The following is a 15,112-nucleotide window of genomic DNA, read 5'->3' as shown; positions in this document are numbered from 1 at the left end:
GGCCCAGGTCGCCCCAGGCCAGCAGCCAGCCAGACGCCAGTGAGGATTCCTTCACCAGTGCTGGTGCCCCACCACCATAGCAGTGCACTCTTGTCACCAGGGATATGCCTGGGGTTTGGGTATTGTTCTCTTCCCTAACTGCTCCAAATATGACACCTGAGACAGTCTAAACTGGGATCAAAGCCAAAGGGAAGGTGAACCAGAGTTAAACTGGGGTCAGAGTCAATGAAAAGGTGAACCAGAATGGAGCTTTAGTTATTCAGAAGTATTCCCTCAGATGTGCCCCACAGTCCAGGAGCACAAAGGGGAGGGGAGCCTGGAGGGCTTAGGAAGGAAGCCGTCTTGCCCACAGTAACAATTGTGTGTTTCTGGGCCCAGGGCATTTGTTTTGGCCCTAGATTGAGGAGGGACAATTTTGTCCACAACTACAGTCTCTACCCATCTCATTTACTGAAGCATGATTGGGGAACCTTCCCCATCCCTCTGCTTTGTGTCAGGGTAAGACAGGTGGGAGAGTGGGGGCCAGGTAGTGTGGCTTTCTGTAGGCTGAGGCACGGTGGGTGGGAGGCAGGGTGCTCTGTGTGATGCTTTCCCAGGTGAAGCATCTACATGTCTCGGCTTCCTCCTCTGCAGTGGTCCCTTCCCTCTCCAGGGGGAGGCCAGGGAGCGGTACCACACCTGTCGTACTAACAGCTGGCTTCTCCCATGGAGACTTTGGGGCACCCACCCTCTCCATTTGGGCCCAGCTTGCTATATGATCCATCAGGAGCTAGAGCTTCCCTTTGCTCAGCACAACTGCCTGGATGTTGCTGGGAGTCGAGACCTCAGGAAGTGCCCTCCCCATGTGTAGGAAAAAGTTCCTTGGAAATAGTAACATTCTGGTGTGGAAAAATAACGACGTGGCATCTCCTACACTAGTTTTTCCCTCTTCCCTTACTTCTACCCGGGGAGTTCAGACCATGCCAGGTTTCAGCACTAACCAGAAGCCTTGCCTGACCCCGTGTCTAGGAAAATTAGGAGTATGGCTGCCCTCCTGATCTGTACTTTCTTGTGTGAGTGCTGAGAGGCCTGGGTCTTCGGTAAGGTAGACACTAGGGCCATCAGCTTCAGCTAAGATGTCTCTGTTCTCCCATTTGAGCTCCACAAGCGCTGCCTTTAGAAGCTTCCCTGTGTCCCCCTGTGGGGGAAATAATGTTGGATACTGCAAAGGAATTTGAAGGTCATCCCATGAACAAAAGAATATCACAAGTCTGTGCCCCTCAGTGTGCAAATAGTGGAAAGCAGCTGGACTGATTACAAACGGAGCCTCTCCCCACTAGGTTGCAAAAAACACTTGTCGGAAGTCTCATTCTGTTCAGAAAGATCAGCTGACACATACATGACTTGTGTTATGGACAGTGTTATCCGTGAGAAGGCAAAGAAAGCTACAAAAGAAACTAATATTCAGGCCCCAATTCTAACCAACACAGAAGGGCTTGGTGATGTGGAAGACAAACAAAAAAAAAAAAAAAAAAAAAAAAAGCTTGTAGGAAAGTAACAGTGTAATCCAGAGAGAAATGTTGGTCTCGATGATGTCTCCTATATAAGAACTCCAGGGTGTAGCAGATTTCAAGAAGTCTAGAGGAAAGCTACAGACTGAAGGCCAAACGTGGAGAAGGGCATTGTTGGAGCACCTATGTGTCAACAGTAAGTGCATTGCCCACAACTGTAGATGTGTTTACTCCTACGAGCGAGGCAATGGGTTCAGAGAGGCCAAGTCCCAGGTCTGCCTCACTCTAAACCTCATGGTCTTCACTATGATACTTTCTCAATTCAAGAGTGATGGTGGGGGTGGGGAGTATGGAAATCCTTCAAAGCTACATACATTTTCCATAGCTCTTTTTTTTTTTTTTTAAGATTTTATTTATTTATTTGACAGACAGAAATCACAAGCAGGCAGAGGCAGGTAGAGACAGGAGGAAGCAGGGTCCCGGCAGAGCAGAGAGCCCGATGCGGGGCTGGATCCCAGGACTCTGGGATCATGACCTGAGCCGAAGGCAGAGGCTTTAACCCACTGAGCCACCCAGGCACCCCTCCATAGCTCTTAAGAAATAAAAGGTTGAGGGGCATCTGGGTGGCTCAGTCAGGTGTCTGCCTTTGGCTCAGGTCATGATCTTGGTGTGGTGGGACTGAGCTCCACGTCAGGCTCTCTGCTCAGCAGGGAGTCAGCTTCTCCCTCTCCCTTTGTGATATCTTTAACTCACTCTCAAATAAATAAAATCTTTTTAAAAAAGTAAAACATTGAGCCTCTGAAGGGACATGTTATTTATTACCTAGGGAAATAAGAGTTCACTAGAAAACTGGAAAGCGATGCACAACCAAGAATAAATGAATTTTCTAAGCACATGATAATACAGGAAGGATGAATTACAGAATTAGCTACAAGGGAAACACACGTCCCCCTGCCTCCTCCCCAAATGGTAAGAACAAAAAGTGGGGGTTTTTGAACCCTCAGATATTTACTTTTGTTCAGGGTTCACTGCTTGAGAGGTAAGTGGCCATGAGTAAGCAAGAACCACTCAGCCGCTGGGCTTCAACTGAGGAAAAAGAACTTCTTTTAAAAATATCTATTTGAGGGGCACCTGGGTGGCTCAGTGGGTTAAGCCTCTGCCTTCGGCTCAGGTCATGATCCCAGGGTCCTGGGATCGAGCCCCACATCGGGCTTTCTGCTTTGCAGGGAACCTGCTTCCTCCTCTCTCTCTGCCTGCCTCTCTGCCTACTTGTGATCTCTGTCAGATAAATAAAGAAAAAAATCTTTAAAAAATAAATAAAAAATAAAAATATCTATTTGAGGGTGCCTGGGTGGCTCAGTTGGTTGAGCAACTGCCTTCGGCTTAGGTCACGGTCCTGGAATCCCGGCATCGACTCCCGCTTCGGGCTCCCAGCTCCATGGGGAGTCTGCTTCTCCCTCTGACCTTCTTGCCTCTCATGTTCTCTCTCACTGTCTCTCTCTCAAATAAATAAATAAAATCTTTTTAAAAAAAATCTATTTGAGAGAGAGAATGAGCCACGAGCAGGGGGAACAGCAGAGGAAGAGGGAGAAGCAGACTCCCTGGGAAGCAGAGAGCTGATGCGGGGCTCGATCCCGGGACCCTGGGATCAAGACCTGAGCCAAAGGCAGATGCTTAACCAACTTGAGCCACCCAGGTGCCCCCTAGGAAAAAGAACTTTAGTTCAAGTACCCCCTCCTTGAAATAGTCTTCCCTTGGCTGCTGAAACACTTGTTTTCCTTGGTTCTCTTCTACTTCACTGGCTCAGCCTTTTAAATTTCCTTGGTTGGCTCCTCCTCGTTTCTCATCTCTGTAGCCTGTGAAGTTCAGAGCAACCCCGGCTCAACACTTGGTCCTCAACTTCCTTCTCCACACTCAATTGCTGGGTGATGTTTTCTACTGTCAAGACTTTAAATACCACCCACTTTTTGTCCACTACCCCTCATCATCTCCACTTGCAGGCCTCATAGGCTCTCAAATACAACAAACTTAAAGGAAAAATTACCGATGTCCCCTGTACAAATCTGCTCCCCCACTGTGCCCCATGTCACTAAAGGACTTCATTCTTCCAGGTTCTCATGCCAAACCTTCCCCAACCCCGCCTCATCTTCTACATCCGGTTCCTCAGCAAGTCTTGTCATTTTTATCATTCAAATCTGTTTGCAATGTGACTACCTCTCATCCTCACTCATGATCACCCAAGTCTAAGCCACCATCTGTTGGACCACTGGTCTCCATCCTTCGTTTCAGCCATATACTCTCTCTACTCTCCACAGAGTAAAGTGTATCTTTTTAAAACATGTCATATTGGGACGCCTGGATGGCTCAGTTGGTTGGGTGCCTGATTCTTGTTTTCAGCTCAGGTCATGATCTCCGTGTCATGGGATCGGACCCCACCTGGGGCTCCATGCCCAGTGTAGAATCTGTTTGTCCCTCTCCCTCTGTTCCTCTCCGTACTCTCTCTCGCTCTCTCTCTCTCCAATACATAAATTAAGTCTAAAAAATATATATCATCCCCTTTTCACCCCACTGCTCAAAACCCTCCAGAGGCTTTATTTTTTTTTTTGAAAAATTTTATTTATTTGACAGAGCAAAAGAAGGAAAAGCAGACTCCACGCTGAGCAGGGAGCCCGACGTGGAGCTCGATCCCCGGACCCCGGGATCATGACGTGAGCTAAAGGCAGATGCCCAACCTACTGAGCCACCCAGCATCCCCCTCCAAAGGCTTTACACCTCATTCAGAACAGAGTTCAAAGTTATTACTTTATCCCACCTACCTAAGCTTCTTGCTCTTCCTCAAATATACCGAACACATTTGTACTGAAACTTTTACACTGCTAGTCCCTGCTCCCAGAATGCGTTTCCCTCAGGTATCCACATCACTCCCTCCCTCATTTTTTTCAAGTCACTGTTCAAATGTTACCTCATCAGAGAAGTCTTCCCTCCACTACTACCAAGGAAACCCTTATTACTACCTCCTTGCCTACTTAATTTTTCTGCTAGCACTTATCACCAACTGACCATCCATTTGATTTTTATCTATAAGCGAAGACATTGTGCTCTAGAGTATGCCCTTACTATTGGTGAATGAATGGAGTGAATTTATGGTGCCTCTTCTTTGGGCCAAGTGTAGTGCTAGAGCTAGGTACAGGAATAGGTAGTCATTAGGCTGGAAACTAGTGGAATAAGCAATGAAGAGATTCCTTAATCCCAGTTAGATGAGGCTATAGCAACTGACAATAAACTACTTTGAATCAGTTAAAATCTCCAGGCCCAACGTTGGGAATTGTTGGAGCTGACTGATGAATACACAGGGGTTCATCATACTATTCTATATGTTTGAAATTTGTTAAGGGCTGGCTTTATTTATTTGAGAAAGAGAGAGCACAAACAGGGAGATGGGGAGAGGGAGAAACAGACTCCCCGATGAACAGGGACCCAGTGCAGGACTCGATTCCAGGACCCCTGGATCACGACCTGAGCCAAGGCAGACACTTAACCAACGGAGCTATCCAGGTGCCCTATGTTTGAGATTTTCTATAATAGAGTTTTTCTTCCTTAAAAATCTTCCAATAAATTACAGCTCAGAATCTTCTATCTAAAAATAGCTCAGCCTCTAGGGGCTCTTATAGAGGTAGTTGTAGAGACTACAACTGGAAGAATTCATGCCAATTCCAGCTGGTAGTTTATGAGTGCTTTGAAAGCACAGTTGTAATCATCAGCAACCAACACAGGCTCACTAAGTTGGAGTATACCAAACTAACCTCATTTCATTTTGATTTAAGGGTTAAGGATCTGGGGTGCCTGGGTGGCTCAGTGGGTTAAAGCCTCTGCCTTCAGCTTAGGTCATGATCCCAGGGTCCTGGGATTGAGCCCCACATTGGGCTCTCTGCTCAGCAGGAAGCCTGCTTCCCCTCTCTCTGCCTACTTGTGATCTCTGATAAGTAAATAAAATCTTTTTTAAAAAAGAGGGGATGGTTTAAGGATCTGATTTACCAGGGGAATGTAGTAGGCAATATCCCTAGAGTTCAGCAAAATTTTTGGTGGTATCATGATAATCACTTGAGGCTCACGGTGGAATGGAAAGACCTGCTTTGTTTTATATCAGTTTAAGGAAGTGCTTCATTCTAGAATTAATAGACTGGGTATTTTGAACTCTCATTCTGTCCCTTTCTAGCTGTATTTGGTCACTACTTTGCCTCTCTGAGCCATAATTTCTTCATCAGGAAAGGTAATATTTACCTCCAAGTGCTGTTGGGAGGAAAATAAGAACTTATACTATTAGTACCTTAACACAGTACCCGCTACCTCCCATTTGTAAGATGAAGAGGAGGGGGAAGTAACAGGAAATAGCTCATATCAAGGGCTGTAACAGTCTACTTTTTATGCAGAACTATGCAGGAGTGTAATTCCATTATCAAGATCAGAGGTGAGGCCTCTGGGTGGCTCAGTGGGTTGAGCGTTTACTTTGGCTCAGGTCATGATCCTGGGGTCCTGGGATCAGCCCCGCAGCATCCCTCTCCCTGCTCAGCAGGGAGTCTGTTTGTCCCTCTCCCTCTGACTCTCCCCCCTTGATCAAGGTCTCACTCACACTCTCTCTTTCGAAGGAATAAATTAAAAAATCTTTAAAATGGGGGGGGGGGTGGAGGTGGTGGTGGTCAGGGGCAAGTTTCTTGGAAAAATCTGAAACAAAAGCCTGTGTTCTACCATGAGCCTAAGGGAGAACGACTCCAAGAGTGGAGATTGCTCATGGCATCTCCTAAAAAGAAGCTTTACTTATCACAGATCTTCAGCCTCAGAGTCAGTACTTTATGAAATCCTGTACTGATCTTGCTGCCACTGAAAGTGTTCAAGCGGAGTTGGGAGCTATGTAAAATGCAACTTTCTACACTGGAGGAAGTTCGAACCGTTGAGGTTTGGGATGCATTTTCAATCCCAATGTTCCAGATCTCTGTGATGGATGAGCAAGACCTGAGTCTCTCCGATGAACACCTCTTTTACCTTCCCTGGCGCAGAGCTCCGAAGCTCAGGTCTGGAAGTCTGGCCGCCTGTGACCTGCCATTTATAGAATAAGTTTCAGGTTCAGGTGGTCTCTTCCAGGAGACGCTGAGTAAGGAGACAGGAGAGGATTTTTGGAGTCTCCCTGCGGCTCCAGAGAGGCCACCAGATGGCGCCCCGGAACAGACTGCAAGATCAACTTCCTTCCTCTTCCCCCAACTCTTCCCGGCAGCGGGGCCCCGCTCGGGGCTGGAGACTCGACGGCTGGGGCCAGCCAGCTTCCCCCTGGGGTTCCCCGGCTTCAGAAGTGGCCAAGCGTTAGGCGCGGCATAAGCCGACTAGTAGCAGGGACTGTCAGCTGTCTGGGGTAGGCAGGGTGGGTGTCAGAGCCCGGAGCAGGGGCCCTTGGCGCGAGGATGGCGCTCGGTCAGCGAATCCAGCCTCGGGCAGGTCCCTCTGCTAGAGTTCAAGCTTTAGCTGACCGTCATCCTACCTCCCCGCTCTCCTGCGGGAGATAATAGTTCCCCTCCACCGGGCGCGCCCGAGTCGCTCCGGATTGGCTGCACGAGTCCGGAGTTAAACTTTCAGCCAGTGAAAAAGGTTACAGGGCGTGACGCACGGAAACGTCACGGGAATTCCCCCCTCCCGGGGGTGGAAAAGGGGCTTTCCCGGCTGGAGCCCTGGTGGCAGTGGAGCAGTGTCGGGACCCCTCCGAGGTGGGTCGGGCCGGGAGCGAAGCCGGAACCGGAGCCGCCGCCGCGGTGAGTGGCCGGGCCCAGACTCTTGAGTGGCCGGGACACGGGGAAGGGCGGGAGGAGGGCCCTTAACTGACCGACTTCCAGGGCTGGAGAGCGGCTATGCACGCGCGCGCGCGCACACACACACACACACACACACACACACGACGCACAGTAACAAGACACACGGATACCCATCGACGTCCTTGTACTAAAAAACCCAAACAACAAAAAAACACCCGGACCATACGTGCACCTACGCGTATACTAGCGGTCGTACAGCATTGTTCCTGTACTCAGACTCGCATACACGTACACGCAAACATGCTCACCCGTGCAAGGTACCTGGACCCATACCCTTCACGCACAAACTCAGATATGCTCACCTGTGTGCTTATATATCAAGACACGCTCAGATACGTCCACGCTGAGAAGTTGAAGGACGCTCACCTGTGCACAGCCTTGCTCACCGGCACACGCATATTGACACCACACGTACACAACATTCACGCAAGCACAGGGGACGACACACTATACCTGCGACAGAAACACGCACTAGAGACACACACAGCTATGGGACTGGGGCAGGGGACATGGACACCGCCCCGAAGCAGGGGCGGTGTTGGAATCCAAAGACTGTTGAGATGTTTCGGGGAGCGGGAACAGAAGAGTCCATCCCAAGAAGGAGACACCCTTCTTTCCCCCGCCCCACGGCCTCAGAGTTCGTTCTCGGGTCAGAACCCCGGGGCCCCCCACTGGGAAGAGCCCCCGCCTACAGGCCTTCGGAAAGGAGGCCTTCCTACTGCAGGAATGTCCCCCCAAAAGCCCCCGGGTGAATCAGCCGTGGCCTCCCTAGGGGTAGAAAATCCCAAGGTTGCTCCAGGGAGGGGAAGGGGGCGGGAGGCGGGCCTGGCCCTAGCCTGAAAGCGTCCGCCAGGTTTGAAAGACCCTGCAGTCCCCGGCGCCTGCCCGGATGTGTGGAAGGGGGCCCAACCAGCAGGGGCGCTTCCCCGGGTCTAGTTGCCCCTCTGCCGGCAGAGAGGCTACTAAGACCTCAGAGCCCAGCTACCACCTCGCACCCCTCCCGCCCCGGGGGCGTGACCAGTGGCGTCATTTCCAGGCCCGCCCCCTCCGGCCCCGCCTCCCCCTGGTATTTTCGGGACTTTCCTAAGCTGTTCTAACTTTCCTGCCGCTTCCCGGGCCCAGCCCAGCTCAGCTCCGGATCTCGCTCTCCACCGGATCTCCCCTGCCACACCCGGACGGGTGGCTGGAAGAGATCAGACCCTCCCCCAAATCTGGGTCCCTCTCGCCCCCCCAACTCCTGTCCTGATCTCTCCCTCCCCCCGCCACTCCCCCCCCACCCCCCACCCAAGGCGGGCGCCTGAAACTCTGGGAAACGGAACCGGGCCGAAGCCACCCGACAGAGCCGGGCCTAGTCCAGAGACATGGAAAGTTGCTACGACCCAGTGAGTCACGCCTCCTGGCTGTAAAGCCGGCCGGCTGCCCCCACGTCTGTCTGTCTGTCTGCCCGTCTGTCGGAGTCCCCTCTGCTCCCCTGCACCTGTAATGCTCTCTGATTATCTCAACCCACCGGTCAGTCTGTCTGCCTGTCTGCAAACTTCTTCCAGTAGGAGCTTTTTCATGGGCCTGAGGAGGGAAGGGAGCCGTTACTCAGGGCTGGGAAGTGGAGGGCTCTGGGGTGGCTCAGAATCTGTTGTGACTGCGGTCTGTCTCCAAACCAGGCTCTGGATGGCATGATCGAATATGATGACTTCAAATTCGACCCGTCCATTGTGGAGCCGAAGGAGCCAGCCCCAGAGACAGGTAAGTTCCTTATGTTTCCTTGTCTTAGAGTGGGGGAGGGAGGAGCATGTGTCCTCCGGTTTGGGGATGGGCTCAGAAATCCTGGCTCAGCAAGGCCCCTCTGTCCCCAGCTGATGGTCCTTACCTGGTGATAGTGGAACAGCCTAAGCAGGTGAGTGAACAGAGGGATGGTGTGGGGTGACTTCAGCTTTATGGACAGGTGGGGTAGCGGTAGTTGGGTGGCCATGGGAGGGTCACTGATCACAGAGGCCACTTCAGGTTGGAATGGTTGGCTGCTGCTAAGCCCAGTGGTGGTGTGGTTCAGGAGATACTGCCAACTGTTGTGGTCACTGCTGGCTGGGAGTGTGGCTGGCTTGGGGGGAAGGGGGGTCTCTCCTGTTCACAATGTCATTCTGCCCCGGGACATTCAGCGAGGCTTCCGATTTCGATATGGCTGTGAAGGCCCCTCCCATGGAGGATTGCCAGGTGCCTCCAGTGAGAAGGGCCGGAAGACTTATCCCACAGTCAAGGTGAGTCCAGGTGGTGATGGAGGGTGGGCCAATGGACGGTGTGTTCAGGGGCATTACTGACAGCCCTCACCCCTCCCAGATCTGTAACTACGAGGGACCAGCCAAGATTGAGGTGGACCTGGTAACACACAGTGACCCGCCTCGTGCTCATGCCCACAGCCTGGTGGGCAAGCAATGCTCGGAGCTGGGGGTCTGCGCCGTGTCTGTGGGGCCCAAGGACATGACTGCCCAGTAGGTGCTCCCCTCGTTGCCTGCCAGCCCTAGGTCCAAGCCCACTTCTGTGAGCTTAGCATCTGACCAAGGGGAGAGAGGTTGGGCCCAGAACCCAAGGCTCCAAGTAAAAACCGGGAAAGCTTCCTGGAGGAAGTAGGGCTGAGTTGAGCCCTGGCATCGGGGAGGGTGCCTCAGGAGGAAAGAACTGCCTGCAAAGCTTCCGACTGCCCCTCCCCCACCCAGATTTAACAACCTGGGCGTTCTGCATGTTACCAAGAAGAACATGATGGAGATCATGATACAAAAACTTCAGAGGCAGCGACTCCGCTCCAGGCCCCAGGGCCTCACTGGTATGGAGGGAGGAGGGGTCATGGGAGGTGACCGTGGAAGGAGTAGAAGAGGAGGAAGAGGGCAGGGATCACGTGTATATCCACCATGCCCACTGCCCAGAGGCTGAGCGGCGGGAGCTGGAGCAGGAGGCCAAGGAGCTGAAGAAGGTGATGGACCTGAGCATTGTGAGGCTGCGCTTTTCCGCCTTCCTTCGAGCCAGCGATGGCTCCTTCTCGCTGCCCCTGAAGCCTGTTATTTCCCAGCCCATCCATGACAGCAGTGAGTATCCTGATCATCTGGGTTGCCAGGCCGAGGTGCTAGTGGGAGCATGGGGGCAGTCTCAATCTGTGGAGTCAGACGGGCCCAACTTTGAACTGGCCCCACCACATATGAGCTGAGGAATCTTGAGCAAGTCATTTCCCAAGTATGGCTTCCATCTTGGGTAAATGAAGATACTAGCAATTCCTGTATTTCTTGTGGGTGTTCAAATAATAATACAAAGCACCTGGCTCCATAAATGGAGCCATGGCTATTATGTCATCTCAAGTAATTGAAATCCCACCGCTACAGAGTCTCCTGGGGCCTCAAACCTGAAGATTTCTCGAATGGACAAGACAGCTGGCTCTGTGCGGGGTGGAGATGAGGTCTACCTGCTTTGTGACAAGGTGCAGAAAGGTGAGGCTGGAGCCCAGGCTGGGAGCTAGGGCCACTGCGTATCAAGATGGGGAGCCAGGGCAGCTCTAGGACAAAAGGCCCTGGAGATTCTACTAGAAGCTATGGCCAAGCTTCAATTTTCCCTATAGATGACATTGAAGTTCGGTTCTACGAGGATGATGAGAACGGATGGCAGGCCTTTGGGGATTTCTCTCCCACAGATGTTCATAAACAGGTACCCTAGGGCCAGGGCCAGGGCCAGGGCCTGGGGTGGGGAGGGCACTGAACTAGGCCAAGACCTCAATAACACCTTATGTCCTCCAACCCCCTGCCAGTATGCCATTGTGTTCCGGACACCCCCCTATCACAAGATGAAGATTGAGCGTCCTGTAACCGTGTTCCTGCAGCTGAAACGCAAGCGGGGCGGGGATGTGTCCGACTCCAAACAGTTCACCTATTACCCTCTGGTGGAAGGTGGAGCTGGGCTGAGGGGTGGGGGGGAGCCCTGGGCTGGGCTGTCCCGGAACTAGATCAGGGGACCCGTGAGTCAAGTCAGGAGTGGGGAAGGCCCCAGGAAGAGGTGGTCCTAGGAGACACCCTGAGGGCTTTTGGTGGGAGGGCCAGGACCAAACTCAGGACAGAGCTGTTGAAGCATGGTGCAGAAGTTGGGGTTTTAACCTCTGTTTTCCCTCTGGCCCCAGACAAGGAGGAGGTGCAGCGGAAACGGAGGAAAGCCTTGCCTACCTTCTCGCAGCCCTTCGGGGGTGGCTCCCACATGGGTGGAGGCTCTGGGGGCTCGGCTGGGGGTTATGGAGGAGCTGGAGGAGGAGGTGAGGGGCTGCTGGTAGCGCGAAGGGGGAGGGAGGAGGGAGGATGGGTAAGGAGAGAAGTTGGGGGGTTAGAAATCTGGGAGAGTCCTGGCTGGTGCCTCCTACCCACAGCCCGGCCTATATCCGCAGGTGGCAGCCTCGGCTTTTTCCCCTCCTCCTTGGCCTACAGCCCCTACCCGTCGGGCTCGGCCCCGATGGGCTGCTACCCCGGAGGCGGGGGCGGGGCGCAGATGGCCGCCGAGGCACCCCGCGTGGCTGCCGGGGAGGAAGCAGCGGAGCCGAGCGCGTCCCCCCTGACCCCCCACCGCGAACCGCAGGCCCCGGACCTGCTGCAGCGAGGTACAGCCTCTTGAATCCGGGCGGTCGGGACGCTGCGGGTGGGGACCGAGCCCGTGCCGACGCCCCTGTCGCCCGCAGCCCGGGAGTACAACGCGCGCCTGTTCGGCCTGGCGCAGCGCAGCGCCCGAGCTCTGCTCGACTACGGCGTCACGGCGGACGCGCGCGCCCTGCTGGCAGGACAGCGCCACCTGCTGACGGCTCAGGACGAGAACGGAGACACGTAGGTGGGCGGGCGGCCGGGCGGGCGGCAGACCCAGGTTCCCAGGGCCCGTCAGGGACTTGGAGCGCGAAGGAAGGTTGTGGGGTGCGGGACGGGGAAGGAAGTTGCAAGGAGCCAGGGCTGTAGAGTCGGACGGACCCGGTTCCAAGTCCGGCCTCGCTATGTACTAGCTGCGCTCAAGGTACTTGATCTATCCCCACTTCAGTTCTGTTGGCTATTGAGAGAGCACCATAGTACCGACATACTGATCACGGTGCGCAGAAGGACTAAGTTCGGGTGCAGCGATGGCCCTGGAGACGTTTGAGTTCCACAAGCCCCAGTGACAGATCGTGGAGGCAGTGGGATTTTGAGGGTAGAGGATGCTGAGTGGCTGGGCTCTCTAAGCCGCAGTCTCACTCTCACATTCCTCAGGCCACTGCACCTCGCCATCATCCATGGGCAGACCAGTGTCATAGAGCAAATAGCCCACGTCATCTACCACGCCCGGCATCTCGGTGTTGTCAACCTCACCAATCACCTGCACCAGGTGAGGGGCACCTAGGATGAGGGGGCAGGAGTTGGAAGGCAGGGGGGCCGAGGCTGGGGGTGGACCTGGCTCATTCCACCTCGTCCCCAGACGCCACTGCACCTGGCAGTGATCACCGGGCAGACGAGGGTGGTGAGCTTCCTGCTGCAGGTGGGCGCAGACCCAGCCCTGCTGGACCGGCATGGAGACTCCGCGGTGCACCTGGCTCTGCGGGCGGGGGCCAGTGCCCCCGACCTGCTTCGTACCCTGCTGCACAGCGGGGTTCCCGCCATGCACCAGCTGTTGCACATGCCGGACTTTGAGGGTGAGTTCATCACCTCTGGACTGGGGGGAGGCTGGGCAGGGGCAAAGGTGTGGACCAGGGAGGGTGCATGGTGAGTGCCTGGTGTGAATGCGAGGTGTTGATGTCAGCTGCTCAGGGGGCTACGTTGGGGTCGCAGCCGTGGGCTGAGTGTCTGTGTCCCTAGGTCTGTACCCAATACACCTGGCAGTCCACGCCCGAAGCCCCGAGTGTCTGGATCTCTTGGTCGACAGTGGGGCTGAAGTAGAGGCTGCAGAACGGCAGGGGGGGCGGACAGCCCTACATCTAGCCACGGAGATGGAGGAGCTGGGCTTGGTCACACATCTGGTCACCAAGGTGGGACTGAGGATTGGTGAGGAGGCGGGGCCAAGGATTGTAGAACCAGGGACGGTGAAGATGCAGGGAAAGGGGAGACCAGACAGTGGATGCTGGGATCAACCACTCCCTTGCATCCCACAGCTCCGTGCCAACGTGAATGCCCGCACCTTTGCCGGAAACACACCCCTACACCTGGCAGCTGGATTGGGATCCCCCACCCTCACCCGCCTCCTCCTGAAGGCTGGTGAGTCTCATCCTTGGAGCCCATGAACAGGGCTGGTGGGGAGGAAAAGAGGTGCCTCCCAGTCCCCCCTTTGCAGTTCTCAATGTGGGCTCCCCTTGTCCCTCCTCACAACTACCTCCCTCCCCAGGGGCTGATATCCTCGCAGAGAATGAAGAGCCCCTGTGCCCACTGCCTTCGCCCCCCACCTCTGGTAGCGACTCAGATTCTGAGGGACCTGAGAGAGACACCCGAGGCAGCTTCCGGGGCCACACACCTCTTGACCTCACTCGTAGCACCAAGGTGAGGCTAGCCTGGAACAGGAGGCCCCAGGGAATGGGGTACCTGGTGGGCTTATGGCTGGTGCCCGGACTTGAGGCCTGGGGTGGAAGGTTGTCAAACTGAGGCTGTCTCCCTAGGTGAAGACCTTGCTGCTAAATGCTGCTCAGGATGCCACGGCACCCCCCCTCACGCCGCCCAGCCCTGCAGGTGAGAGCTCTTCCCCTGGGGCAGACTGCAGGCCCCTGCTCACGGAGGTCCTTCTTTAGAACCTCTAAAGCAGGGCTCCCTTGCTCCCTTCCTGTTGCCACGCACTGCCCTGGTACCAACTGCCTCACCTGTCAGACTCCCTGGAGAGCAAGGTGTCTGCCTGGGCCTGTCTCTGGGCCTAACAGATACAGCTGCATGTGTGTCCCTATCAGGGCCAGAGCCACCACTTGAGGATACAGCCTTACAGAACCTGGAGCATCTGCTAGATGGGCCAGGAGCCCAGGGCAGCTGGGCAGAACTGGCAGAACGGCTGGGGCTGCGCAGTCTGGTGGACACGTACCGGAAGACCGCCTCACCCAGCGGCAGCCTCCTGCGCAGTTACAAGGTCAGCTGGTCCCCATCCCCTGCTCCGAGCCTGGCTTCTTTCCCCTGTCTCAGATCTCAGGGGCTCCCTTGGCCCCAGGGCTCCTGATCCTACATTCCAATCTCCTGCCTCTTCCTTCTCCCCAGCTGGCTGGTGGGGACTTGGCAGGCCTGCTGGGCGCCCTGTCTGACATGGGCCTGGAGGAAGGAGTGAGGCTGCTGAGGGGCCCTGAGGCCCGAGACAAGCTGCCCAGCACAGGTAAAGGGGTCCTACCTGGAACGCAGATCCGGGCCTGGAGGGTGGGAGGCCTAAGACCTTAAACGTTTCCCGTCGCCTTCCCTGTGCCCATTCGCCTAGCAGAGGTGAAGGAGGACAGTGCATACGGGAGCGAGTCGGTGGAGCAGGAGGCAGAGAAGCTGGGCTCACCCCCTGAGCCACCAGGAGGGCTCTGCCATGGGCACCCCCAGCCTCAGGTGCACTGAACTGCTGCCCACCCACCAGCCCCTCCCCAGGCCCCTCTGTACAGCACCCCTGCCTATTCCAGTTCTTATTTAACACCCCGTGCCCACCCCTCTGTTGGGGCAAATAAAGGATTCTCATGGGAAAGGGAGAAGGCACGGCCCCCTCCCTAACTTATGGCTACCCCTGATGTGACTCTCGTCCCTGGAACCAGCTGCCGGCTCCGGCCCCAAGCCAGGTACTGGAGAGAGG

The 15,112-nt window shown here is 54.9% G+C and overlaps 1 protein-coding gene across 2 annotated transcripts; it reads left to right on the top strand.

The window, feature by feature from the left end:
- Positions 1 to 7,161: 7,161 nt before the first annotated feature.
- NFKB2 (nuclear factor kappa B subunit 2) lies at positions 7,162 to 15,050 on the top strand. 2 transcript variants are annotated; one of them, XM_004749394.3, is made up of 23 exons: positions 7,162 to 7,288; positions 8,638 to 8,730; positions 9,007 to 9,088; positions 9,199 to 9,239; positions 9,499 to 9,597; positions 9,677 to 9,828; positions 10,054 to 10,160; positions 10,261 to 10,419; positions 10,711 to 10,815; positions 10,944 to 11,029; positions 11,130 to 11,268; positions 11,496 to 11,624; positions 11,754 to 11,963; positions 12,042 to 12,183; positions 12,595 to 12,709; positions 12,800 to 13,013; positions 13,177 to 13,346; positions 13,470 to 13,572; positions 13,700 to 13,851; positions 13,968 to 14,037; positions 14,250 to 14,422; positions 14,548 to 14,659; positions 14,762 to 15,050. In XM_004749394.3, exons 2-23 carry the CDS (start codon positions 8,710 to 8,712, stop codon positions 14,881 to 14,883), a joined length of 2,703 nt encoding a protein of 900 aa, XP_004749451.1. In that variant the 5' UTR covers positions 7,162 to 7,288; positions 8,638 to 8,709; the 3' UTR covers positions 14,884 to 15,050. The 2 variants fall into 2 exon arrangements, with proteins under 2 accessions (XP_004749451.1, XP_044924553.1); XM_045068618.1 differs by lacking the exon at positions 9,199 to 9,239 and having other exon boundaries at positions 7,182 to 7,288.
- The last annotated feature ends 62 nt before the right edge of the window (positions 15,051 to 15,112 follow it).

The sequence above is a fragment of the Mustela putorius genome, unplaced genomic scaffold (genome assembly GCF_011764305.1).
Source record: "Mustela putorius furo isolate JIRA1106 unplaced genomic scaffold, ASM1176430v1.1 tig00003909_pilon_pilon_pilon, whole genome shotgun sequence".
NCBI lineage: Eukaryota > Metazoa > Chordata > Mammalia > Carnivora > Mustelidae > Mustela > Mustela putorius.
Note: the sequence above shows the minus strand (reverse complement) of the source record. Positions and strands in the feature narration are given on the sequence as shown.